The 25,785-nt window shown below is 46.1% G+C and overlaps 3 protein-coding genes across 3 annotated transcripts in view; 2 read left to right on the plus strand and 1 right to left on the minus strand.

The window, feature by feature from the left end:
- Positions 1–3,531, minus strand: part of LOC309550282 (uncharacterized protein) — a gene marked incomplete at its 3' end in the record, with an annotated part of 308,158 nt that extends 304,627 nt beyond the window's left edge. Inside the window, exons 1-4 of the mRNA XM_082250687.1 lie at positions 3,372–3,531; positions 3,158–3,255; positions 2,874–3,077; positions 1–48 (exon numbers count right to left, since the gene is read on the minus strand). The exon at positions 1–48 is cut by the window's left edge and continues 159 nt beyond it. Of these exons, the coding sequence (XP_082106813.1) occupies positions 1–48; positions 2,874–3,077; positions 3,158–3,255; positions 3,372–3,456 (435 nt within the window). The 5' untranslated portion in view covers positions 3,457–3,531. The remainder of the gene's footprint in view (positions 49–2,873; positions 3,078–3,157; positions 3,256–3,371) is intronic.
- Positions 3,532–14,290: 10,759 nt separating this feature from the next.
- LOC309550283 (uncharacterized protein) overlaps positions 14,291–25,785 on the plus strand; it is a 1,519,274-nt gene continuing 1,507,779 nt past the window's right edge. The window contains 2 exon segments of the mRNA XM_082250688.1: positions 14,291–14,394; positions 14,585–14,719. Coding sequence (XP_082106814.1) covers positions 14,299–14,394; positions 14,585–14,719 — 231 coding nt within the window. The 5' untranslated portion in view covers positions 14,291–14,298.
- LOC309549986 (uncharacterized protein) lies at positions 16,784–17,512 on the plus strand (the record flags this gene model as incomplete). The annotated part of the gene is made up of 1 exon (XM_082250461.1): positions 16,784–17,512. The coding sequence occupies one exon, from the start codon at positions 16,784–16,786 to the stop codon at positions 17,510–17,512; it is 729 nt and encodes a 242-aa protein (XP_082106587.1).

Genomic DNA, 25,785 nt, shown 5'->3' on the forward strand with positions numbered 1-25,785 from the left:
TTTATACTCTTCTTTAACATCAATATTATCATCCCCGAGGTTTCCACTCTGAATATATAATAAAACATTAATTTCAACAAACATGCTGTGTATAAATCAGAACTACCAATAATTGTCAATCATCTACCTGATGACGGTGAGGAATGGTGTGACCTTCCTGTGTGGAATCCCGGGAATACAGAGGACGGGGACATCTCTCTGGTGGGTTCCCATTACTGGATCCATCTGTAGGAAACACACACACTGACTGAATACATTGTTTCTATGTGTTTATCAGATGATGGGGGATCTAGGTGGACCCTCCGTACTGCTCTCTCCTTTACAATAAAGTCTCCTCTTACCCGGTGATGTAAGGGGCGTCTGATTGTCCATCATGAAGTCCTTGTAGAGATCCTTGTGTCCTTCTAAATACTCCCACTCCTCCATGGAGAAATAGACAGTGACATCCTGACACCTTATAGGAACCTGACACACACAATGATACAGTCACCATCCAGACACATCCCTTGTCTGTTACTGGATAATGTCCCAGAATTCCCAGCACCGCTCACCTCTCCTCCATGATCTCTATTATGGTGCCTTCTAGAATTTTCTTTTTATTTCTCTAGTCTATCAGGGTATGCCTGCAGCCCTGCATTCTCCTGTACCATGTCCGCAGCCCTGCATTCTCCTGTACCATGTCCGCAGCCCTGCATTCCCCTGTACAATGCCCACAGCCCTACATTCTCCTGTACCATGCCCGCAGCCCTGCATTCTCCTGTGCAATGCCCACAGCCCTGCATTCTCCTGTACAATGCCCGCAGCCCTGCATTCTCCTGTACCATGCCCGCAGCTCTGCATTCTCCTGTACCAAGTCCGAAGCCCTGTATTCTCTTGTATCTTACCATGCCCACAGCCCTGCATTCTCCTGTACCATGCTCGCCACCTTGTATTCTCCTGTACCATGTCCGTAGCCCTGCATTCTCCTGTACCATGTCCGCAGCCCTGTATTCTCCTGTACCATGTCCGCAGCCCTGCATTCTCCTGTACTATGCCCGCAGCCCTGCATTCTCCTGCACCATGTCTGCAGCCCTGCATTCTCCTGCACCATGCCCGCAGCCCTGCATTCTCCTGTACCATGCCCGCAGCCCTGCATTCTCCTGTACCATGCCCGCAGCCCTGCATTCTCCTGCACCATGTCCGCAGCCCTGCATTCTCCTGCACCATGTCCGCAGCCCTGCATTCTCCTGCACCATGTCCGCAGCCCTGCATTCTCCTGTACCATGCCCGCAGCCCTGCATTCTCCTGTACCATGCCCGCAGCCCTGCATTCTCCTGTACCATGTCCGCAGCCCTGCATTCTCCTGTACCATGTCCGCAGCCCTGCATTCTCCTGTACCATGTCCGCAGCCCTGCATTCTCCTGTACCATGTCCGCAGCCCTGCATTCTCCTGTACCTTGCCCGCAGCCCTGCATTCTACTGTACTATGCCCGCAGCCTTGCATTCTCCTGCACCATGTCTGCAGCCCTGCATTCTCTTGTATTATGCCCGCAGCCCTGCATTCTCCTGCACCATGCCCGCAGCCCTGCATTCTCCTGTACTATGCCCGCAGCCCTGCATTCTCCTGTACTATGCCCGCAGCCTGCATTCTCCTGCACCATGTCCGCAGCCCTGCATTCTCCCGTACCATGTCCGCAGCCCTGCATTCTCCTGTACCATGTCCGCAGCCCTGCATTCTCCTGTACCATGTCCGCAGCCCTGCATTCTCCTGTACCATGCCCGCAGCCCTGCATTCTCCTGCACCATGTCTGCAGCCCTGCATTCTCTTGTACTATGCCCGCAGCCCTGCATTCTCCTGTACCCTTACCGTGCCCACAGCCCTGCATTCTCCTGTACCATGCCCGCAGGGGGGGTCAGTGTAGGAGGGGTCAGTTTAGGGGGGTCAGTGTAGGTGTCAATGAAGGGGGGTCAGTGTAGGTGTCAGTGTAGGGGAGGGGTTAGTGAAGGGGGTCAGTGTAGGTGTCAATGTGGGGGAGAGTCAGTGAAGGGGCCAGTGTAGGTGTCAATGTGCCAGCAGCCCTGCATTCTCCTGTACCATGCCCGCAGGGGGGGTCAGTGTAGGGGGGTCAATGTAGGGGGGCTCAGTGTAGGGGGGTGTCAGTGTAGGGGGTCAGTTTAGGTGTCAGTGTGGGGGGGGTCAGTGTCAATGTAGGGGGAATCAGTGTAGGGGGGCCAGTCTAGGGGTCAGTGTAGGGGTCAGTGAAGGAGGGGCAGGGAAGAAGGGTCAGTGAAGGGGGGCCAGTGTATGTGTCACTCTGGGAGGGGTCAGTGTAGGTGTCAGTGTAGGGGGTTCAGTCTAGGGGGGTCAGTGAAGGGGGGTCAGTGAAGGAGGGGCAGGGAAGAAGGGTCAGTGAAGAGGGGACAGTGTAGGTCTCACTGTAGGGGGTCCGTGTAGCTGTCAGTGAAGGGGTCAGTGTGGGGGTGAAGGTGTCAGGTAGGTCAGTGTAAGAATCAGGAATGTCAGTGTAGGGGTCAGTGTAGAAATAAGGTAGGTCAGTGTAGTGATCAGGTCGGTTAGTATAGGAATCAGGTAGGTCTGTTGAGTGGTGAGGTAGGTGTCAGTAGAGTATTCAGGTAGGTTAGTGTAGGAATCAGGTAGGTCTCTGTAGTGGTCAGATAGGTCTCTGTAGGTGTCAGTATAGTGATCAGGTAGGTTAGTGCAGGAAACAGGTAGGTCAGTGTAGTGGTCATCCTCCTTTTTTATCTCTTCTTTAACTTCAACTTTAGAATGTCTCAGGTTTCCACTCTAAATATATAATAAAATGACATCAATTGTAACAATTCAGATAATGTACAGATCCTAATGATATTATCAGTGATTGTTCCTCATCTACCTGATGATGGGGAGGGATGGTGTGATCTTCCTGTGTGGAATCCCGGGAATACAGAGGACGGGGACATCTCTCTGGTGGGTTCCTGGTATTAGGTGGCTCCATCATATCCTTGTGTCCTGAAAACTCCTCCATCACTCCATACTCCTCATCCTCCTCTTTATACTCTTCTATAACATCAATATTATCATCACCGAGGTTTCCACTCTGAAAGATATAATAAAACATTAATTGCAACAAACATGCTGTGTATTAATCAGAAGTACCAATGATTGTCAATCGTCTACCTGATGAGGGTGAGGGATGGTGTGACCTTCCTGTGTGGAATCCCGGGAATACAGAGGACGGGGACATCTCTCTGGTGGGTTCCCATTACTGGATCCATCTGTAGGAAACACACACACTGACTGAATACATTGTTTCTATGTGTTTATCAGATGATGGGGGATCTAGGTGGACCCTCCGTACTGCTCTCTCCTTTACAATAAAGTATCCTCTTACCCGGTGATGTGAGGGGCGGCTGATTGTCTATCATGATGTCCTTGTAGAGATCCTTGTGTCCTTCTAAATACTCCCACTCCTCCATGGAGAAATAGACAGTGACATCCTGACACCTTATAGGAACCTGACACACACAATGATACAGTCACCATCCAGACACATCCCTTGTCTGTTACTGGATAATGTCCCAGAATTCCCCGCACCACTCACCTCTCCTCCATGATCTCTCGGGTGCCTTCTAGAATTTTCATTTTATTTCTCTATTCTATGAGGGTATGCCCACAGCCCTGCATTCCCCTGTAGAATGCCCGCAGCCCTGCATTCTCCTGTACCATGTCCGCAGCCCTGCATTCCCCTGTACCATGCCCGCAGCCCTGCATTCCCCTGTGCAATGCCCGCAGCCCTGCATTCTCCTGTGCAATGCCCGCAGCCCTGCATTCTCCTGTACCATGCCCGCAGCCCTGCATTCTCCTGTGCAATGCCCGCAGCCCTGCATTCTCCTGTGCAATGCCCACAGCCCTGCATTCTCCTGTGCAATGCCCGCAGCCCTGCATTCTCCTGTATCATGCCCACAGCCCTGCATTCTCCTGTATCATGCCCACAGCCCTGCATTCCCCTGTAGAATGCCCGCAGCCCTGCATTGTCCTGTACCATGTCCGCAGCCCTGCATTCTCCTGTGCAATGCCCGCAGCCCTGCATTCTCCTATATCATGCCCGCAGCCCTGCATTCTCCTGTATCATGCCCGCAGCCCTGCATTCTCCTTTACCATGCCCGCAGCCCTGCATTCTCCTGTACCATGCCCGCAGCCCTGCATTGTCCTGTACCATGCCCGCAGCCCTGCATTCTCCTGTACCATGCCCGCAGCCCTGCATTGTCCTGTACCATGCCCGCAGCTCTGCATTCTCCTGTACCATGTCCGCAGACCTGTATTCTCTTGTACCTTACCATGCGCACAGCCCTGCATTCTCCTCTACCATGCCTGCCACCTTGTATTCTCCTGTACCATGTCCACAGCCCTGCATTCTCCTGTACCATGTCCGCAGCCCTGCATTCTCCTGTACCATGTCCGAAGCCCTGCATTCTCCTGTACCATGTCCGCAGCCCTGCATTCTCCTGTACTATGCCCGCAGCCCTGCATTCTCCTGCACCATGTCCGCAGCCCTGCATTCTCCTGCACCATGCCCGCAGCCCTGCATTCTCCTGTACCATGTCCACAGCCCTGCATTCTCCTGTACCATGCCCACAGCCCTGCATTCTCCTGTACCATACCCGCAGCCCTGCATTCTCCTGTACTATGCCCGCAGCCCTGCATTCTCCTGTACTATGCCTGCAGCCCTGCATTCTCCTGCACCATGTCTGCAGCCCTGCATTCTCTTGTACTATGCCCGCAGCCCTGCATTCTCCTGTTCCCTTACCATGCCCACAGCCTTGCATTCTCCTGTACCATGCCCGCAGGGGGGGTCAGTGTAGGAGGGGTCAGTTTAGGGGGGTCAATGTAGGTGTCAATGAAGGGGGGTCAGTGTAGGTGTCAAAGTTGTGGAGAGTCAGTGAAGGGGTCAGTGTAGGTGTCAATGTGCCCGCAGCCCTGCATTCTCCTGTACCATGCCCGCAGGGGGGGGGGGGGGGGGAGTGTAGGGGGGTCAATGTAGGGGGGATCAGTGTAGGGAGGTGTCAGTGAAGGTGTCAGTGTAGGGGGGTCAGTTTAGGTGTCAGTGTAGGGGGGTCCGTGTAGAGGGGTAAGTGTCAGTGTAGGGGAATCAGTGTAGGGGGGCCAGTCTAGGGGACAGTGAAGGTGTCATTGTAGGTGTTAATGTAGGGGGCAGTTTAGGGGTCAGTGAAGGGGGGCAGGGAAGAAGGGTCAGTGAAGGGGGCCAGTATATGTGTCACTCTGGGAGGGGTCAGTGTAGGTGTCAGTGTAGGGGGTTCAGTCTAGGGGGGTCAGTGAAGGAGGGGCAGGGAAGAAGGGTCAGTGAAGAGGTGACAGTGTAGGTCTCACTGTAGGGGGTCCGTGTAGGTGTCAGTGAAGGGGTCAGTGTGGGGGTGAAGGTGTCAGGTAGGTCAGTGTAAGAATCAGGAATGTCAGTGTAGGGGTCAGTGTAGTAATAAGGTAGGTCAGTGTAGTGATCAGGTCGGTTAGTATAGGAATCAGGTAGGTCTGTTGAGTGGTGAGGTAGGTGTCAGTAGAGTATTCAGGTAGGTTAGTGTAGGAATCAGGTAGGTCTCTGTAGTGGTCAGATGGGTCTCTGTAGGTGTCAGTATAGTGATCAGGTAGGTTAGTGCAGGAAACAGGTAGGTCAGTGTAGTGGTCAGTGTATTGGTCAGGTAGGTCAGTGTAGTGGTCAGGTAGGTATGTGTAGTGATCAGGTAGGCTTGTGTAATTGTCAGTATAGTAATTAGGTAGGTCAGTGTAGTGGTCAGGTAAGTTTGTGTAGTGGTCAGGTAGGTCGGTGTAGGTGTCAGTATAGTGATCAGGTAGGTTAGTGCAGGAAACAGGTAGGTCTGTTTAGTGGTCAGTGTGATTGTCAGGTAGGTTTGTGTAGTGGTCAGGTAGGTGTCAGTATAGTAATCAGGTAGGTCAGTGTAGGAATAAGGTAGGTCTGTGTAGTGGTCTAGTAGATTTGTGTAGGGGGCGCAAATTACTTAGCTTGCCCCGGGCGCTGACAACCCACGCTACGCCACTGGTCAGAATACAATAGTGCAGCGGGTAGGATTCCCCCATCCCCCTCCAATGTGTGGATGGGGGAATTGGTTCAGTTTTTTTAACTCAGTCCACTGGCTGAACAATAAAACTGAACCATGTATGGTCCGCTTTGGAAACAAGATATATTATTCATCAACTGACCCCCCTGAAGGGGTTAATCTATATATTACCTCCTCTGCCGCCAATTCCTGCATTGTCTTCTCTCCACGTCTACCAGTACCAAATGGAATGTCCTGCCTGATTCTGACATCACTTCCTGTCTTCCATAGATACTTCCTGTCTGGGTAGAAGTGAGATCACCACCTTGTGGAGCTCAGAGGAACTGCAGAACCTTTTTTTTTTGCGTATTTAATCCATTTTTTTATGTCCAGACACCTTGTTTTATTTTTATTCCCCCTATGCCTTTTAGTTCATTTGTTTTTGTTTTTTTTTCTTTCAGTGTTTTTGTTTTTTGCCCCTTTTTTCACTTTATGACATTGTCTCTTGTTCCCTTTCTCTTCACACCTTATCTGTGTTTATCTTTTTGTTTTTTCTTTTTCCCAACAATCGATTTGTTTAATCTTAGTTCTGCAACCAGACTATGGTCTGTGTTGATTTGTCCCCGGTTTTCCTTTCCACCGATCTGTAATTGGGGCCGCTCAGAATGTTTCCTCCTGGCCCCCTCCTTCCGGGTTACTGCTATCTGCTGCAGCTGGGACAGACGCGCATTCGTGCCCTCGGTACTCGGCGTGTCTCTTTCCTTAACACGAGGTACCGCTGCGGACACCTGTCAACGGCCACGTTCAATCAGGGGGATTTACTTTCGTTCCATCCTTCCTATCATGAGCCCCCTGGCCCATTGGCCATTGTGATGTGGGGGGACGGGACTCTGGCCACTAACACAGTATTTTAGGCCCCTTCCCTCAGTCTGCCTGTGATCCTCTCCACTTCAGTTTCTACACTAGATGCTAGGGGTAGGTACTCACTACTCACCACTCGGTCATTATTTCTATGTATAATACTCTATACTCTATTTTCACTTTCACTGTTTTTGCACTTTATAAAGCAATCTTACCTTTTGTTTGTTTTTTTTGTTTTTTTGCACAATTTCTGCTTTTGGTGTCACTTTAACCACTTTACCACCGGAGGATTTTGCTGTCTTACGTCTGGGCCACTTTTTGCGTTTCGGGACTGTGCGAATTTAACTGACAATTGCTCGGTCATGCCACGCTGCACCCAAACGAAATTTACGTCCTTTTTGTCCCACAAACAGAGCTTTCTTTTGGTGGTATTTGATCACCTGTGCGATTTTTATTTTTTGCGCTATAAACAAAAAAAGAGTGACAATTTTGAAAAAATAACAATATTTTTCAAATTTTTTTTATATGAAATTCCCCCCCAAAAAAATGTAAAAATCTAAATTTTTTAACATTTTTGGCCAATTTGTTTTCTGCTACATATGCTTGGTAAAAAAAATCACAATAAGCGTATTTTTATTGGTTTGCGCAAAAGTTATTGCTTTTACTAACTAAGGGAAAGATTTTTGTCATTTTTGTTGTTGTTTTTTTTAACGAGTAATGGCGGCGATCTGCGATTTTTTTGCGGGACTGCGACATTGCGGCGGACAGATCGGACCCTTGACTGACATTTTTGACACTTTTGGGGTTACCAGTGACATTACTGCAGTAATCAGTGCTATATATATGCACTGTTACTGTAAAAATGACACTGGCAGGGAAGGGGTTAATTTTATTGGAGAGGGAGGGGTTAATGTATGCCTGGTGCTTACTAACGTGTGTGGGGGGAGGTGACTGAGTGACACAGGGACAGATCTCAGGTTCAGCTATGCTGAACCCTGCAATCTGACCCTGCCTGTCACTTCGGAGATCCGCCCGCTCTGTTTACACAAGCGGGCGGATCTCCAGACTCGATTCCCCGACGATTGGGGAAGTGCAGCGGTGATCGCCGCTGCTCCTCCCCTGGCCAAACTCCCGCTGTGACTTAACACAGCTGGAGCGAGCCTCTGGCGGCGCGCGCGCGCCGCCGAGAGGGGGGAGTGTCTGATGACGTAGGTCTACGTCGTCAGACCTACAAGAGCCACTTTGCCGCAGTAGAGCTCTAGTGAGCAGCGGCAAAGTGGTTAATTTTTTTAGTAGTTCACCTTTACCCCAATTTCCCCTATTAACAGGTGGTCTTGCACTATTAATGGTCACATGGTGATAGTAATCTCCCCTTTTTCTTTTATGACCTCTCTTACTAAGGTACACCCTTCACTATTTGTTTCTGCACATATTGTTACAGGTTACTGCCTTCTGTCATTGGCCCTTGAAGGTTGCCGGTTTCTGTGCCTTGCGGGCCTGATATCCCTCTCCCCCCAACTCCCAGTGAGACTGAATGGCACATTTCCCTTTTGGGAGGAGTATGGCGTTTTTTTTTGCTCATATGTACCTTGATTGAATTCGGATATGTGGATACTTATTGACAGTGGTGTCCTACAAGTGGACCTCTAAGTGTTTTTTAACCACTTACCCACCAGGCCTATTTTTGACACTTTTTGATTACAAGTTAAAATCAGTATTTTTTGCTAGAAAATTACTTAGAACCCGCAAACATTACATACATTTTTTTAGCAAAGACTCTGGAGAATAAAATGGCGGTCATTGCAATATTTTTTGTCACGCGGTATTTGCGCAGTGGTCTTTAAAACGCCATTTTTTGGGAAAAATTACGAAAAATCACATTTCACTGTATTTAAAAAAAAAACTAAACAGTAAAGTTAGCCCATTTTTTTGGTATATTGTGAAAGATGATATCACGCCGAGTAAATAGATACCCAACATGTTACAGTTTAAAATTGCGCACACCCGTGGAATGGCGACAAACTCTGGTCAATAGAAATCTCAATAGGCGACGTTTTAAATTTTTTTAACGGTTACCAGTTTATAGTTAGAGTGTAGCTCTTTTTTTTTTAATTATTGCTCGCGCACTGGCGATCGCGGTGATACCTCACATGTGTGGTTAGAACAGTGATTTCATTCGCGACGCGACTTCCATATACGTTTTCTTTTGTGTGGGAGCTAACAGCGACGGGGGCGGCTAAAATTTTCTTTTTTCCTATTTATTTTATTTTTTTTTTACTTTAACACAGGTTTAAAAAAAAAAAAAACTGATCAGTTTTATTGCTGTCACAAGCAATGTAAACATCCCTTGTGACAGCAATATGCAGTGACAGGTACTCTTTATGGAGGGATCGAGGGTCTAAAAGACCCCAGACCCCTCCACTACACTTCCATGTATTCAAAATGCCAAAAACAGCATTTTTGAATACACTAGTTTTTTGAATCTGCTGCCTTTAGCAGCAGAGTAACCCAGATGTGACGTCATGGATGCCGCCTCCGGGTTACGTCATCGGAGACCCGATCGAAGCCGCATCTGGCTTAGATTGGAACTCCATCCAGCCAACAGACATGCCGGCTGGTTGCTCGGGTCTCCCAGTGGGATGGGAGACCCGGGCAGAGCCGCGGAAGGCGGTGGGAGGGGGGGACGTCCCCTCCCGCTCGCCGGGGTAACAATCGAGCGGCTCCTGAGCCGCATTGGTCATTACCGCCGGAAAGCCGCCCGCCGGCTCTAAACAACCGTACCAGGATGATGCCTCTAGCTAGAGGCATCATCCTGGAATACCCACGCAAAGTCAGCTGACGTACGGGTACGTCACTTCGCGATAAGTGGTTAAACCTACAGGTTACATTTTAAGGTATACTCTGCCTCCCCCCTTTTTTTTTCTGGGTCTTTGTCTCATGTTGCTACATTTTCTTGCCTATAGATTATCTGTGCTTCTTCTCCTGAGGAAGCAGAAACTGTCTTCGCGAAACGCGTTGAGATTCAGCAAGCACAAACGATCGATACTGTTGAAGTTCAAATTGACCAATAAGTATTTCTATATATACTGGTTATGTGCAATATTCTTAATGAAGTACTATGTTTGTTATATGTAACACAAATGTATTGTCTTCTTTATCTTTTTTTTTTTTTTTTTGTCTTCTTTATCTTTTTGTAGAATAAAACCTATGTCATTTTATATTTTTTGTGTGGTTGTCTCTTTAAAGTCCCTTGTGCCTTCTTGTTTTGTTTTTACATAATTATTTTGGGGACTGAAACACACCTGTCTTCCGTATATGTCAGCCCAGCTTCTTTTTGCAATATTATTTTGAGCCCCTAGCACTTTATATATGAATGTATCCACATATTTTAGTGTATTTGTGATAATTTATGTGCACACACAATAGGACAGCGCTGTGACGCATAATGCTCTTCTAGTTGATAAAGGGAATACTTACCTTTGTTACAGCAGTAGTTCGATATAAGTTATTTTTGTAGGTATTTGAGTTGTTACACATAGCGCAGGTTTTTTTTCCATTTATATTGGTGACATAATTGCCCAAATCTGGGGATCAGGAGCCATTTCCCCCCTTTACTCTCGGCTGGGGTTCTTTGTATCCATATAACAGATGTTCTACATGACTAAATCTGCAATCAATGTCTCCCCCCGAGCAGTAATATATTTCTATCCCCCTTGGTGGGAGTGGAGATGACCCATCTATAAGGATATACAGTACATACACACACAGCACAAGGCCGTGTTCACACACTACCAGATGTTTCTCAGGGCTGCAGTTCCTCTGAGCTCCACAAGGTAGTGATCTCACTTCTACCCAGACAGGAAGTCTCTATGGAAGACAGGAAGTGATGTCAGGTACAGACAGGAAGTTCCGGGTGTGAGGTCAGTCGGGCGGAAGTAGAGAGGAGACATTGTTGGAAGTGGCAGTAGAGGAGGTAATAAGATCTTATTTTCTATTTACACCCAGTAACCCCCCCCCCCCGTCATGTCCATCCTCTTCCTCCATAGTTACTGTGCCGTCTTTTATCTCCAGCAGATGACGATACTAGGGTTGTCACCTCATTCCTTTTAAACCAGGACATGTATGAATTACACAGGTTCTGAGGCTAATATAATGCACATAAGGTACTAAGTGAGTTTAATTACCACCTTAATCAGACACAGAACCTGTGCAATTATTGTGTGTCCTGGTTTAAAGGGATGAGGTGGCAACCCTAGATGATAACACATATATAGTGTGTGAACCTAGATTAACCCCATTCAGGGGGATCAGTTGATGAATAAAATATCTTGTTTCCAGAGCTGGCCATACATGGTTCTGTTTTATCGATCAGCCAGTGGACTGAGGGAACAAAACTGAACTGATTCCCCCATTTACACATTGGAGGGGGATGGGGGAATCCTATCCGCTGCACTATTGTATTCTGACAATGGGGGGCGCTCCTCCGTTCTCAGAATACACAGATCAGTGATGAAGCTATTGGCTGCACTATTGTATTCTGACAATGGGGGGCGCTCCTCCGTTCTCAGAATACACAGATCAGTGATGAAGCTATTGGCTGCAGCCGCTGATCGAGTGACTTTTATCCGGCAGTGACCGCACATGGATGGAAATGTGACCGATCCCTGCTGAACCAGCTGAATTTCCATGTATCTATGGTCACCTTAACCTCCTTAGCGGTATTCCCGAGCGTGGCTCGGGGTTAATTTTCAGTACCAAAAGAGGTAACTCCGAGCCACACTCAGGATTACCCCAGAATCACACTCATCTTCCCTGCGATTCCCCGCCGTCCTCCAGCCATCCTCACACTCTCTCCCTGCTCTGTGCTCGGCAGATGCTGGCACCTGTATTCTGGTTCCCTTCCCTGTGAGCGTTGCGATGCAGGGGGGGGGGGGGAACCGGCGGCAAATTCAAAAGTGTAAATACACTAAATGACATGATACAAAGTTGTAAAAACTGAAGATAGAGGGGACTAAAAGAGGTGCATGGAAAACAGCCAACCCCCAGTTTGATGTACTCACCCTCCAGTCTACCAACAAACCAAATAGACATGTCTAACAATGTAGGTTAAAAACAGGGGTTTAGTTGACACGCATTTGCAAACGCATGTGTAAGCTGCAAGGCCCCTGCGTAACTTGCAGTCCTAACACTAATGAATCTGAGTGTCTCCACAGTAGAAGCACATAGTTGCTAATGGATGGATGGAAAACAGGTAGGACTGGAGGTGGACTGACTGGAGGGTGAGTACAGTACTTCAAACTGGGGGCTGGCTGTTTTCCATGCACCTCTTTTAGTCCCCTCTATCTTCAGTTTTTTCATATGCATGGATGGAGACGCAAAGCATTACCTGCTTGTGCCTCATTTAAAGTCCCAAACTGTTTATATTTTTAATGCAATCAGGGATAGAGGCGCTGTGCCTTACAGGCTGGTGCCTCATTTATAGTCCCATTGAGTTTTTACTGCATCTACCAAAGGGATAGAGGTGTGTGCTTCTCAGCTAGTAAATTTCAGTTTGCACCCTATTGTTACAACACAGCCAATTACAGCTATGATACATTTAGCCCAGTCATAGATGGGAGCAGGTTGGGGTAGGATTGGACCACCTCCAGTCCCACCTGTTTCCCATCCATTCATTAGCAACCATGTGCTTCTACTGTGGAGACACTCAGATTCATTAGTGTTAGGACTGCAAGTTACACAGGGTGCCGTGAAGGGGCCTTGCAGCTTACACATGCGTTTGCAAATGCGTGTCAACTAAACCCCTGTTTTTAACCTACATTGTTAGACATGTCTATTCGGTTTGTTGGCAGACTGGAGGGTGAGTACATCAAACTGGGGGCTGGCTGTTTTCCATGCACCTCTTTTAGTACCCTCTATCTTCAGTTTTTTCATATGCAGGGATGGAGACGCAAAGCATTACCTGCTTGTGCCTCATTTAAAGTCCCAAACTGTCCATATTTTTCATGATATAAAGTTGTGATCCTAACAGATTACACTGTATCATGCCATTTCACCACAGGATTTCACCTGGTGATGTCTTTTCCAGTGCCCTGTCTGTGCTTTCCCAGTTCTTTGCGCCTGGAAAATAGAGAATGACCATGGCATCCAAAAAGCGTTTTTCTTTTTGCGCAAAGGCGCTTTTAGACGAACTAGAAAACAGTGACAGCGAAACTGAGTTACTCGAAGAACTGAGTGATAGTGATTGGTGGTAAAATTCGTCATCAGGTACGGAAAGTGACGACAGCGACCATTCTGAGGTCTCTTTCTGGCACATAGCTTGTGGAATTTGGGAAGTATATCAAATGATTCTGCAGAATTTCCAACGGAGCGATGTGCCAGAAAGAGACATCAGAATCGTCGCTGTCATCACTTTCCGTACTTGGTGACGAATTTTCCCACCAATCGCTATCGCTCAGTTCTTCAAGTAACACTGTTTCGCTGTCGCTGTTTTCCAGTTCGTCTAAAAGCGCTTTTGCGCAAAAAGAAAGTTTTTTGGACGCCATGGTCGTTCTCTATTTTCCAGACACAAAGAACTGGAAAAGCACAGGCAGGGCACTGGAAAAGTCACCAGGTAAAATCCTGTGGTGAAATGGGATGATACAGTGTAATCCGTTAGGATCACAACTTTGTATCGTGTCATTTGGTTTATTTACATTTTTTTAAATTGCTGCCGGTTCCACCCCCCTGCGTCGCAATGCTCACAGGGAAGGGAACTGGAAGGCAAGTGCCAGCATTGGCTGGAGGACGGCGGGGAATGATGGCTGGAGGAAGGTGAGTTTTAAAATATAAAACAACAGATTTCCATGCAAAACAATGTACCGCTTTTAGCACAGAAATCCTGACATAATCAGACCGCCAGGAAGGGTAAGTGACTTCCTCCCCCTCATCTCCTTCTTTATGTAAGTCATGTTGAGATAATCTCCCATTGGCTGAGCAATATTCTCATTTGTCTCTGAGCTCCTTCTTGCTATTCCTCATCCTGCCTGTTGTTTCCTTGGATTGATTTTCTGTGTAGTGACCCCGGATTCATCTCTTGGATGCGCTCGTCTGTTGCTTGTCCTGACCTTTATCCTGATTCCTGGATCTCCTCCTCATCTTACACCCTACATAGATAATGGAATTTGTGATCCAGGAGGCCAAATGTTATGAGACCCCTTTACCCCAAGAATCATAGCAAACACTAAACTGTCCAGATTACATTATTTTTTCACTAGGGACCATAGCGCTCAAATACATTTTGACCTTCATATTACCCCATGGTATCCTCATGCTAATATTGTACAACCAATACCATTCCAGATAATTCTCTGTTATTAATGTTATCTGTCTACAGGGAAACCTTCATAGATGACGGCACCAATGAGGATGAAGGAGGACCAGAGTCACATGACTGAGAGGATACTAAACCTCACCCTGGAGATCATCTACCTGCTGATTGGAGAGGTGAGGAATATTCTGGAAGGTCTGATAATATCACTCTTATCTCTATTAATAAAACACAGACCTGACCGGAGAGGGGAGGAGGATTCTTGGAGGTCACATAACATCACTCTTATGTCTAATAATAAAACACAAAGGAGGTGAGGAGGATTTGGGATTCTAACATGATATTCCTATTGGTTCCTCAACACAGAGATATCCTCTTCTCAAGATGGGTGGTCATATGACCATCACAGTGCCTCCATGTGACTCCCTAAAACCTGAAAGACACAACATGCAGAAGATTCTAAAAGTCACCAAGAAGATGATGGAGCTGCTGACAGGAGAGGTGAGCAGTGCTGGGAATTCTGGGACATTATACAGTAACAGACAAGGGATGTGTCTGGATGGTGACTGTATCATTGTGTGTGTCAGGTTCCTATAAGGTGTCAGGATGTCACTGTCTATTTCAACATGGAGGAGTGGGAGTATTTAGAAGGACACAGGGATATCTACAAGGACGTCATGATGGACAATCAGCCGCCCCTCACATCACCGGGTAAGAGGAGACTTTATTGTAAAGGAGAGAGCAGTACGGAGGGTCCACCTAGATCCCCCATCATCTGATAAACACATAGAAACAATGTATTCAGTCAGTGTGTGTGTTTCCTACAGATGGATCCAGTAATGGGAACCCACCAGAGAGATGTCCCCGTCCTCTGTATTCCTGGGATTCCACACAGGAAGGTCACACCATCCCTCACCATCATCAGGTAAATGAGGAGCAATCACTGATAGTATCAGTAGGATCTGTACATTATCTGCATTGTTACCATTGATGTCGTTTTTATTATGTGTTCAGAGTGGAAACCTGAAAGATTCTAAAGTTGAGGTTAAAGAAGAGATAAAAGAGGAGGATGATGAGGATGGGGTGATGGAGGAGTCAGATTTTCTAAAAGAACACAAGGATCTGTACCAGGAGACCATGGTGGAGTCATCCAGTTACAGAAACCCACCAGAGAGATGTCCCCATCCTCTGTATTCCCGGGATTCCACACAGGAAGCTCACACCGTCCCTCCCTATCATCAGGTAGATGATTGACAATTCATATATTGTATATAAATCATATAGTTATGATTTGTATACAAATATATTTGTTACAATGGATATCCTAATTTATATCTAGAGTGAAATCCTTGGGGATTATAATATTGTTGTTAAAGAAGAGTATAAAGAGGAGGATGAGGAGTATGGAGTGATGGAGGAGTTTTCAGAAGGACACAAGGATATGATGGAGCCACCTAATACCAGGAACCCACCAGAGAGCTGTCCCCGTCCTCTGTATTCCCGGGATTCCACACAGGAAGATCACACCATCCCTCACTGTTACAAGGTTGGTGGGACAGAGCATCCAGTATATGGACTTGTATATATTTTACAGATTATTTTTTTTTCTAATTTTTTGGGTTTAGAATGAAGATCTGATAGAAATAGAACTTGAGGTTAAAGCAGAAGAAAAAGAGAGGTTTGTGAGAGATGATCAGCAGTCTATGGAGGAGGATGGAATAACGGGGACATTTTTAGAGGAGGACACTCCTACAGAGATCAGCGCAGGTGGGTCATTAATACTAAATACATTCCTCTACCCATAGTGTTTACTGATTGGTCCAGAGTGCTTGGGTCTAGCAAGATCTCTGACAGAGCAATTCCCCCCGGGGTTATTTACTCTGTTGTTTTGTTGGCTGTGCCGGGTGGAGGGATATGTCTGCATAGTCTCAGACCCAAGTCACTGAGTGCAGTCTCAGGAGATGGGAGGCAGCAGTGTCGGACCTCTGCAACTTGTCTCAAGTAAACATTTAAGCTTCCACTGATTACTGAATACCAATATTATGAGTCCTGACCCTTACACTATATAATTTATATTGTACATTACATACTCCCGATCCTTGCACTATATACTCTATGTTATACATTACGGGTTATTCATTAAATAGGCCTTACTTCTTTTGTACCCATTTTCTACCAGCTGGACATTTTATATCTCATGATTTGATTGGAAGACAGACTTTTACATGTTGATAGTAATGTGATAACATCCCCAAAGTTTGGAACCTTAAACAGAAAGTGATAATGAGGGAGGAGTCAATATCCCAATGATGATGGTCTTAAGGATCACTCCAGTCTTTATCTTGGTTGTTCTCCCCCCATCTCCACTCTCTGACTAAGGTCCGTGAATAAAGAAATGAACTGGTAGGAGATTAGAGGACCCATTTACTAGTTACCTTGAGGGTGAAATTGTAAGATCCTCAGAGACAAAGCTGCCTGATGTGGGCAGGGTCCTGGTTTAGGGGAACCAATCTGCTCATGTCTAGTAATAATCTTTTCATTTCTATTTTAGTACATGGACGGGAGATGAGGAAACCCTCAAAGGATTGTCTCACTTTGTCTCCAGACTGTAAAGTAGAAGATGGGGACATCACACAGTATATTCCAGGAGAAAACCCAGCTACCTCAAATGTCCATCCAGCACCACGCAGTGTAGATGGACCATCGTATTCCTCTTATCCTGAGGAACCTCAGACTGTGAGGGACGGTGCCGTCCTTCCAACAGATAAGAGGTTTTCCTGTACTGAGTGCGAGAAGTGTTTCCCTTTTAAATCCCATCTTAATGTACATCAGAGATCTCACACAGGGGAGAAGCCCTATTCCTGTCTTGAGTGTGGGAAACGTTTTTCACAGAAGTCCAGTCTTTACAGACATCAGAGATTTCACACAGAGGAGAAGCCATATTCCTGTCCTGAGTGTGGGAAATGTTTTTCACGGAAGACCAGTCTTTACAGACATCAGAGATTTCACACAGAGGGAAAGCCGTATTCCTGTCTTGAGTGTGGGAAATGTTTTCCAACAAAAACCTATTTTGTCAATCATCAGAGATGTCACACGGGGGAGAAGCCATATTGCTGTCCTGAGTGCGGGAAATGCTTTTCACAGAATTCCCATCTTTCCAGACATCAGAGATCTCACACGGGTGAGAAGCCGTATTCCTGTACTGAGTGTGGAAAATGTTTTTCACAGAGGTCCAATCTTTACACACATCAGAGATTACATACAGGGGAGAAGCCACTTGCCTGTCCTGAGTGAGAGAATTGTTACTCAGTAGTGTTGGGCGAAAGGTTCCACTTGAGCATGAGTTCGGCCTGAACATTGGCTGTTAGCCTGTTCAATGAACACCCGTTTGTTCGGCCCACTGAATAACCACAATGCACTGTGCCGCTGCACAGTGCATTGGAAGCCCTGATTGGCTGAAGCAATGAAAGCTTTGCCCCATCAGGGTACATAGGACTGTCAGAGCCATGATTTTACACTGTCATGATGACTCTATCCAATCATGAAATCAATACCAAAAAATAACCGCTCTAAACACACTGTGAAAAATATGTGTGTTTAGTGAAATTGCACAACTAAAATTAGACTAAAAATCAAAGCAGCAGCTGAAGTGGGAACACACCAATATAAAATATATAATAGAAGCTGCGCTAATTTGAGACATGCAAAATGAGAGCATGTGATAAAATAATCAAACAGTGAAACAAATAATACAAAGGTGGTGCTAAAAAAAGCAATAAAAAATAATAATAGTGATCAATGCACATCAACATAATATGTGAATAAAGAGTACAGTCCAAAAGATTGTGCAAAGTGTAAGAACAGGAAATCCTTCACCGTGATGGATAGCTCTTCACTCTATAAGAGCATAAGTGCCGCGCTATGCGCTTACCACAAATCGGATGTACACAGGCTCAATAGTGAATGAAAACAGCCAAGACACAGATTCGTCCACCACAGTGCTTCAAACCGTGATGACAGGTGAAGATCACACTATGCGCTTAGCGCAACTCAGGTGAAAATAAGCCCAACTCAATACATGCAAACTGAGCTTCTGACCGATCCAATAGAGAAGGGATGATCTCTCCAACTGATGCAGCCTAGCGGGAGCGCCAATCACTTGCAGGGTTAAAACACAAACCATCCGGATCAACCTCACTCCGGCATAAGCCACAAAGAGAATAGGGGCCACAATGGTGAAGTACGTAGGCACAGTTTATTAAACAAAGGTATTCAACTTACATGTAAACAGTATTTACTCGGCAGGATCCGAAGATGCAGCCTCCCGACTTCCTGGTAGTACGTAGGTGACGTCAGCACGCCTTCCCGACGCGTTTTCATCACAAATGACGTCTTCCAGGAGATAATCCCTTCTCTATTGGATCGGTCAGAAGCTCAGTTTCCATGTATTGAGTTGGGCTTATTTTCACCTGAGTTGCGGTAAGCGCATAGTGTGATCTTCACCTGTGATCACGGTTTGAAGCACTGTGGTGGACAAATCGGTGTCTTGGCTGTTTTCATTCACTATTGAGCCTGTTTACATCCGATTTGTGGTAAGCGCATAGCGCGGCACTTATGCTCTTATAGAGTGAAGAGCTATCCATCACGGTGAAGGATTTCCTGTTCTTACACTTTGCACAATCTTTTGGACTGTACTCTTTATTCACATATTATGTTCATATTATGTTGATGTGCATTGATCACTATTATTATTTTTGATTGCTTTTTTTAGCACCACCTTTGTATTATTTGTTTCACTGTTTATTTTATCACATGCTCTCATTTTGCATGTCACTAATTAGCGCGGCTTCTATTATATATATACTATCCAATCATGGCTCATTGCTCTTAGTCCCACCACACACTATATAAATAGTCTTCCCATTTGCAGTGTGATATTGGTGTGGAGAGAGACAGTTTAGGGCTCTGTGCAGTGCTACTAGAGAATTAGTATGCTATAATGTACTATTCTGACTCAATTGAAAGTCTAAAGTATTAATTTAGTGTGCATTTAGTGATAGTGCAGCGTGAGTGTAGTGCAACAGTTTATTTTTAATTTATTGTCATTTTTTTTGTCAGGGCAGGTTTCCTGCAGTATATGCGTTATTGCAGGTTTACCGCAGTATATTGCAGTGCATTATTGCAGGTTTACCACAGTATATTGCAGTGCTTTAGTGCATGTTTAATGCAGTATATTTCAGTGCGTTATTGCAGGTTTACCACAGTATATTGCAGTGTGTTAGTGCATGCTTAACACAGTATATTTCAGTGCATTGGTGTTCATTTACCACAGTATATTGCAGTGCGTTAATGCATGTTTAATGCAGTATATTTCAGTGCATTATTGCATGTTTACCACAGTATATTGCAGGTCGTCAGTGCATTTTTACTTCAGTATATTGTAGTGTGTTAGTGGAATGTGTCTGTCTAGTGAGTACTTAAGTGCACCAAACACCACTTTCTATTAATAAAGTGCATGCATCCCAATACACATTTCCCCATCTTTATTACATTTTGTATTTAAGCCTCCCCCCGTCGTCATGTCTGGGAGGCCAACAAGGGAGGACAGTCCCATGAGCGGGCCAGCAGGGTCTTTGTCCTCAGCTAAAGGTAGACGTGGTCCTTCCTCACTCAGGGCATCATTTCCTTTGTTTAGTAATGTTGCCCATGCTATCCATCTACAGCATGCAGAGGAGGTGGTGGACTGGCTTACTAAACCATCCTCATTCTCCTCCATCACCCAAGCAGAGACTAGTGCACAGTCCACTGCAGCTGCCAGAGTGGCTTATTCTGTCTCCTCATCCACAACTACTCCTGTAATAGCCCCAGCATCAGGCATAGAGGAGTTAGCTGGTTTATTTGAACACAGCATCAGCCTCTTGCTCCTTGACAATGCACAGCCATTACTTTATTCAGATCTTGGTTCTGAGGTTAAGGAAGATAGGAACATGAGCCTACAGAGAGGGGAGAACACTGGTAAACAACAATTTGGCAGTCATGTTCCCCTATCAGCAGCATATTGCCAAATTGGCTGCAGTGATGATGAGGATGGAGGGGATTATGATGAGGTCACTGACACGACCTGAGTGCCAGATAGAGCAAAGGTGAAAAGTGAGGGTGAGGTACAACCCCAACAAGGCAGCCATCCTGGAAGCGTAGTGAGCAGCCACCCTATTCCACCAGATTGTGGAGCTGTTATCTTCTGGCCCTATTCCCACAGTTCAGCTGTTTGGGTCTTTTTTTACTTGCAGCCGATCGCACTGTTGCAATTTGCAAACTTTGCCTCAAGCACATCAATTGTGGCAAAAACACCAGCCTTTTCGGTACCACATGCTTGAAAAGGCATTTTAACTCCCATCACTCAGCCTGTTGGCAAGAGCACCTGAAAGTCACACAAAAGGGACACAATTCTGATTCTCCTCACCTTTCCATTCTACCCTCGCTATACCTCATGGCCTCTCAGCAGCTTCCACTGACAGGGATGATGGTATAATGAAGGGTGTCACAGGTCCTTGCAGCACATCTGCCAGTAGAACACCACCAGCTGAAGACTATAGCAGGCAATTTTCTCTGCCCCAGCTGCTGCAGCAGAAAGAAAAATATAGTCACTGCCACCCACATGCCCAGCATCTAAATTCAAGCTTTTCAAAGTTTCTGGCTTTACAACTCCTGCCTTTCTGTCTGCTGGATTTTGCCCCTTCTGCGATTTTGCAGAATTTGCTGTACCACAATGGCAGGTTCCCAGATGCTATTTTTTTGCACCTAAGGTCATTCCAACTATGTACTATCAAGTGGAATGCAATGTTGTGGCATTGTTGGGCAAGACAGTAAGCCGCAAGGTCCACATTACTGCTGACACCTGGTCCAGCAAGCATGGTCAGGGACGATATATTTAATTCACAGTGTACTGGGTAACTCTGCTTGCCACTTGGTAGCATGTAGAACAGGGCTCAGTGCTGTAGCTTGTTGTGCTGCCATGTCTCTATACAGCTAGTGGTGATGATGCAAGATTTGTCAGCTCCTCCTCCATGCTCTCCTCTGCTGAATTGTCCTATGAACCACCAGTACCCCCTAAGCGTTCAAGGGGCTATTTAATGAGTCAGGCCAAAAGGTGCCATGCAGTGCTTCAGCTGGTCTGTGTAGAGGAGTGGAGCCACACCAGAGTAGAGATTCATGCAGCTTTGCAAAGGAAAGCCCAGAGGGGGTTTACGCCATGCCAGCTGGAGCCAGGAATGGTGGTGTGCAATTATGGCACAATTCTCCTGTCCGCCCTTAGACAGGAAAAGTGGACACATGCCATGCCTGGCACATGTCCTCAATTTGGTGGTGCAGTTTTTCTTAGGCAGGAACCCAGGGTTGGAAGATCTGCTAGAGCAGCCCAGAAGAGTCTGTAACCATTTCAGGTGGTCATACACAGCCAATGCTCAGTTGGCTGAAATTAAGCGGGAATTTCACCTGTCCATAAACCGCCTGGTTTGCGACATGCCCACCAGGTGGAACTCAACTTTGGCAATGCTGCAGCCGCTGCACATGCAGCAGAGGGCCATCAACGGGTACCTGTGTGAGTATGGCACCACAACTTTTTTTTTTTTTCCCACGCCAATGGAACCGTGACAATGCATGCGTCAGTGACACAATCCCTGTTGTGTTCCTGCTAGAGCAGACTCTGTAAGGCATTATGGACAGGACACTTGAGGCAGAGCAGCGAGAGGAAGAGGACTTCCTTTCCTCTCAAGGCCCGGTTTATGCAGACACCATTTTTGCGGCGCCACACAACACACAAGAGGAGAGGCATTTAAGTAGATGTCGACAGATGGTTTTCCATCACCAGAACCCTTGGGAGTAGTACGTGGCTGAGAGGAGGCAGTTCCAGATATTGTAATCCTCAGTGAACCCGAGGAGTCTGCTTCTTATGCCTCCGTTAACTTGCAGTGCATGGGCTCCCTCATTCTTTTAAAGCCTGCAAAAGGACCTGAGAATATGTGGCATCAGGGAGAACGGTCACTATTGCTTGGCAACCCTCCTTGACCACTGTTACAAGAGGAAAGTCTCTGAACTCCTACCTTCCCCACAAAGGGAGCAGAAGGTGAAATCTCTCGAAGACACCTTGTGACGGGAGTCACTTTGGGCGGGGGGCTAGTGGAACCCAGATTACCTTAGAGAGGTCGGAAAACTCCTTGTTCAGCTTCCCTGGCCCCTCCTGTGTGTAAGTCACCATGTGTCTATTAGGGGCACAGGGTGACCGAGAACCTCAGTCGGGTCTGCACTAACCAGACTCACAGTACAACCACACCAGACTCAGCATTTTGTGTTACCCTGATTATCCTGGGTTCTATATGTGTGGTTTGTGTTGAAAGGATGAAGGGGCTCTTTTATTTAAGACAGTAATATTTATGAACAATATTCCTCAAGAAATATATGAAGATAAATTGGTTGACATTTTCAGGCTGCTTGTAGGAGTTTGTCTCATAGACCATTGCTAGATAGTTTGAGGTGGGATGGGGTTTATTATTGTTAAGTGCCTGTATCCCATTGTTCTATTGTTTCTGTCTGCCTTGGGATCAACCTATTTTAGGATGTATATGTGTATGTGGATTAGCTGCTAAGGGGAGGGGGGGATTTCCCCAGCAGCCCTTCCTAAAGACTGTCTACTGTTGGAAAGTTGAATATACCTGTGTGTCATGTTACAGAATGTAGTTTCCTGCCCTGTGTCATTATGCAAAAAAGGGGGATTGTCCTCTTGAGTGTATATCTCTTTGTGTATGTGTTTGAATAAACAGTCTTATGCTTTTTACCACCCTACACTGATGTCTTGACAAGTAACTGGGTGGGCCAAGAGATCGCAGATCGTGCTGGTACTGGCAAGGGAAGCTTATACGACAGACATACTCTTTTTGAGTACGGGGGTCCGTCACATACCTTAAAGAGGAGTTTATGTAATGCCTTTCCAGACTCTAGTAGGTTAAAGTCTCGTGGAAAACGTTGTTTTAAGCCTTCTGCTGGTCAAGAGAGGAGCAATGGAGAAGGGGGTGATGCTTTCCCAAATGTTTTAGTCCTTGGTGCCCAGGGCTGTCAGCTTTCACATTCCATCGGCAGCGTCTGCATCATGTGGTGGCAGATTATCTACGAGCGAAAACAGACATGGAGAGCTTTCCAGTTGACAATCCACTGGGTTAATGGGTCATGAGAATAGACCACTGGCCAGAAATTTCCCAGTATGAAATTAAGCTGCTGGGCTGCCCTGCATCCAGCGTCTCAGAACAGGCAGTCAGCTAGCACTAGATTGGCTGCCACACTATCACAGTCCCACTATAAGTCGCTGATCACGACCATTACCAGTATAGTGTCATAGCTGTGTAAATTCCACTATATCTACTATAGTTTGTAGATACAGTATCTCACAAAAGTGAGTATACCCCTCACATTTTTATAAATATTTTATTTTATCTTTTCATGTGACAACACTGAAGAAGTTAAACTTTGCTACAATGTAAAGTAGTGAGTGTACAGCTTGTATAACAGTGTAAATTTGCTGTCCCCTCAAAATAACTCAACACAGCCATTAATGTCTAAACTGCTGTCAGCAAAAGTGAGTGCATCCCTAAGTGACAATGTCCAAATTGGGCCCAAAGTGTCAATATTTTGTGTGGCCACCTTTATTTTCCAGCACTGCCTTAACCCTCTTGGGCATGGAGTTCACCAGAGCTTCACAGGTTGCCACTGGAGTGGTCTTCCACTCCATGACGACATCACAGAGCTGGTGGCTGTTAGAGACCTTGTGCTCCTCCACTTTTCATTTGAGGATGCCCCACAGATGCTCAATAGGGTTTAGGTCTGGAGACATGCTTGCCAGTCCATAACCTTTACCCTCAGCTTCTTTAGCAAGGCAGTGGTCATCTTGGAGGTGTGTTTGTGGTCATTATCATGTTGGAATATTGCCCTGCGGCTCAGTCTCTGAAGGGAGGGGATAAAGCTCTGCTTCAGTATGTCACAGTACATGTTGGCATTCATGGCTCCCTCAATGAACTGTAGCTCCTCAGTGCCGGCAGCACTCATGTACTCCCAGACCATGACACTCCCACCACCATGCTTGACTGTAGGCAAGACACACTTGTCTTTGTACTCCTCACCTGGTTGCTGCCACACACGCTTGACACCATCTGAAACAAATACGTTTATCTTGGTCTCATCAGACCACAGGACATGGTTCCAGTAATTCATGTCCTTAGTCTGCTTGTCTTCAGCCAACTGTTTGCTGCTTTCTTGTGCATCATCTTTAGAAGAGGCTTCCTTCTGGGATGAAAGCCATGCAGACCAATTTGATGCAGTGTGCGGTGTATGGACTAAGCACTGACAGGCTGACCCCCCCCCCCCCCCCCACACACACACACACACACTCCTTTAACCTCTGCAGAAATGCTGGCAGCATTCATACGTCTAAAACAAATGGTGTTATTTGCAATTCAAGTCCTGTGCATAAAATAAAGTGCTCCGTGCAATAGGGCAATATAAATGATAGTTCTTAATTCGGTGATAAATCTCAGTGGCGTGCTCCCCACCTAAGGTCGCACACCCACCGACAGCAAGAGTCAATCAAGCATGGCAAGTTTGTAAATCTGTGGTCTCCCCTGCACTCCTCCTTTACTCTCTCACTATAATCTCTAGGCAATGATAGATGATTCAGACAAACACAACAGGTGTGTGGATCGATGGTCTCTCTTATATTCCTTCTCCTCTCTCTCAGTAAATCTCCAGGCTCAATGCAGCATTTCCCTGATATAGGAAAGGATGGTGATAGAGATCCCCATAGTGTAGTATTGTTAAATTTTATTAAAAAGCAATTGCACTTCTATTGATCATAAAAGCATTGGTAAACATCAGATAGCTGCCTCAGCGCGTGAATCAGCTGTAATTCACTCATCGCTGACTATCCTCGCTTGACCGGTTTCACTCATCACACCGGGCATCTTCAGAAGCTTAGGCAGTGGTAGACTGTGGTATTTATATGCTAATCCCTACCCTCCACATCCTTTCAGATCAGTTACCCATTAAAACGAACTCCATTCCTCCTACTACTGTCCTCGCTTCCTGTCTACACAGGAAGAGGCAATGGCGGTGTCCATCTTAATACACCCAAATCTTAAAATAGTATCTTTCTTTCATTGCATGGACACAGCTCCACCCTTCTCTTTTCCAACATTGAGATGTATAAGTTGTCCTAAGTGTTACCATACTGCCTTCTATACCTCCATGATCTCCTAACATCTAGAACTTCCTATGTAAATTTTGGATACTGATGATCTCACTTCCTCTTTATACAGGAAGAGGCAATGGTAGTGGCCATCTTGATACACCCTTATCTCTATGTGCTGTCTTTCTAACTTGCATATAGACAGCACTTCTATCCCACATCAATATATTTATATAGAGTACCTATCTGTACCTTCTGTGATCTCCCTAGATCTATGACTTGCTTTGTGAATAGTGTGTGTAGCACCCTCCTAGGTAGGTGCTAGGTAAAAGCATTG

This window comes from Pelophylax lessonae (genome assembly GCF_965119305.1).
Source record: "Pelophylax lessonae genome assembly, chromosome: 3".
Classification (NCBI taxonomy): domain Eukaryota; kingdom Metazoa; phylum Chordata; class Amphibia; order Anura; family Ranidae; genus Pelophylax; species Pelophylax lessonae.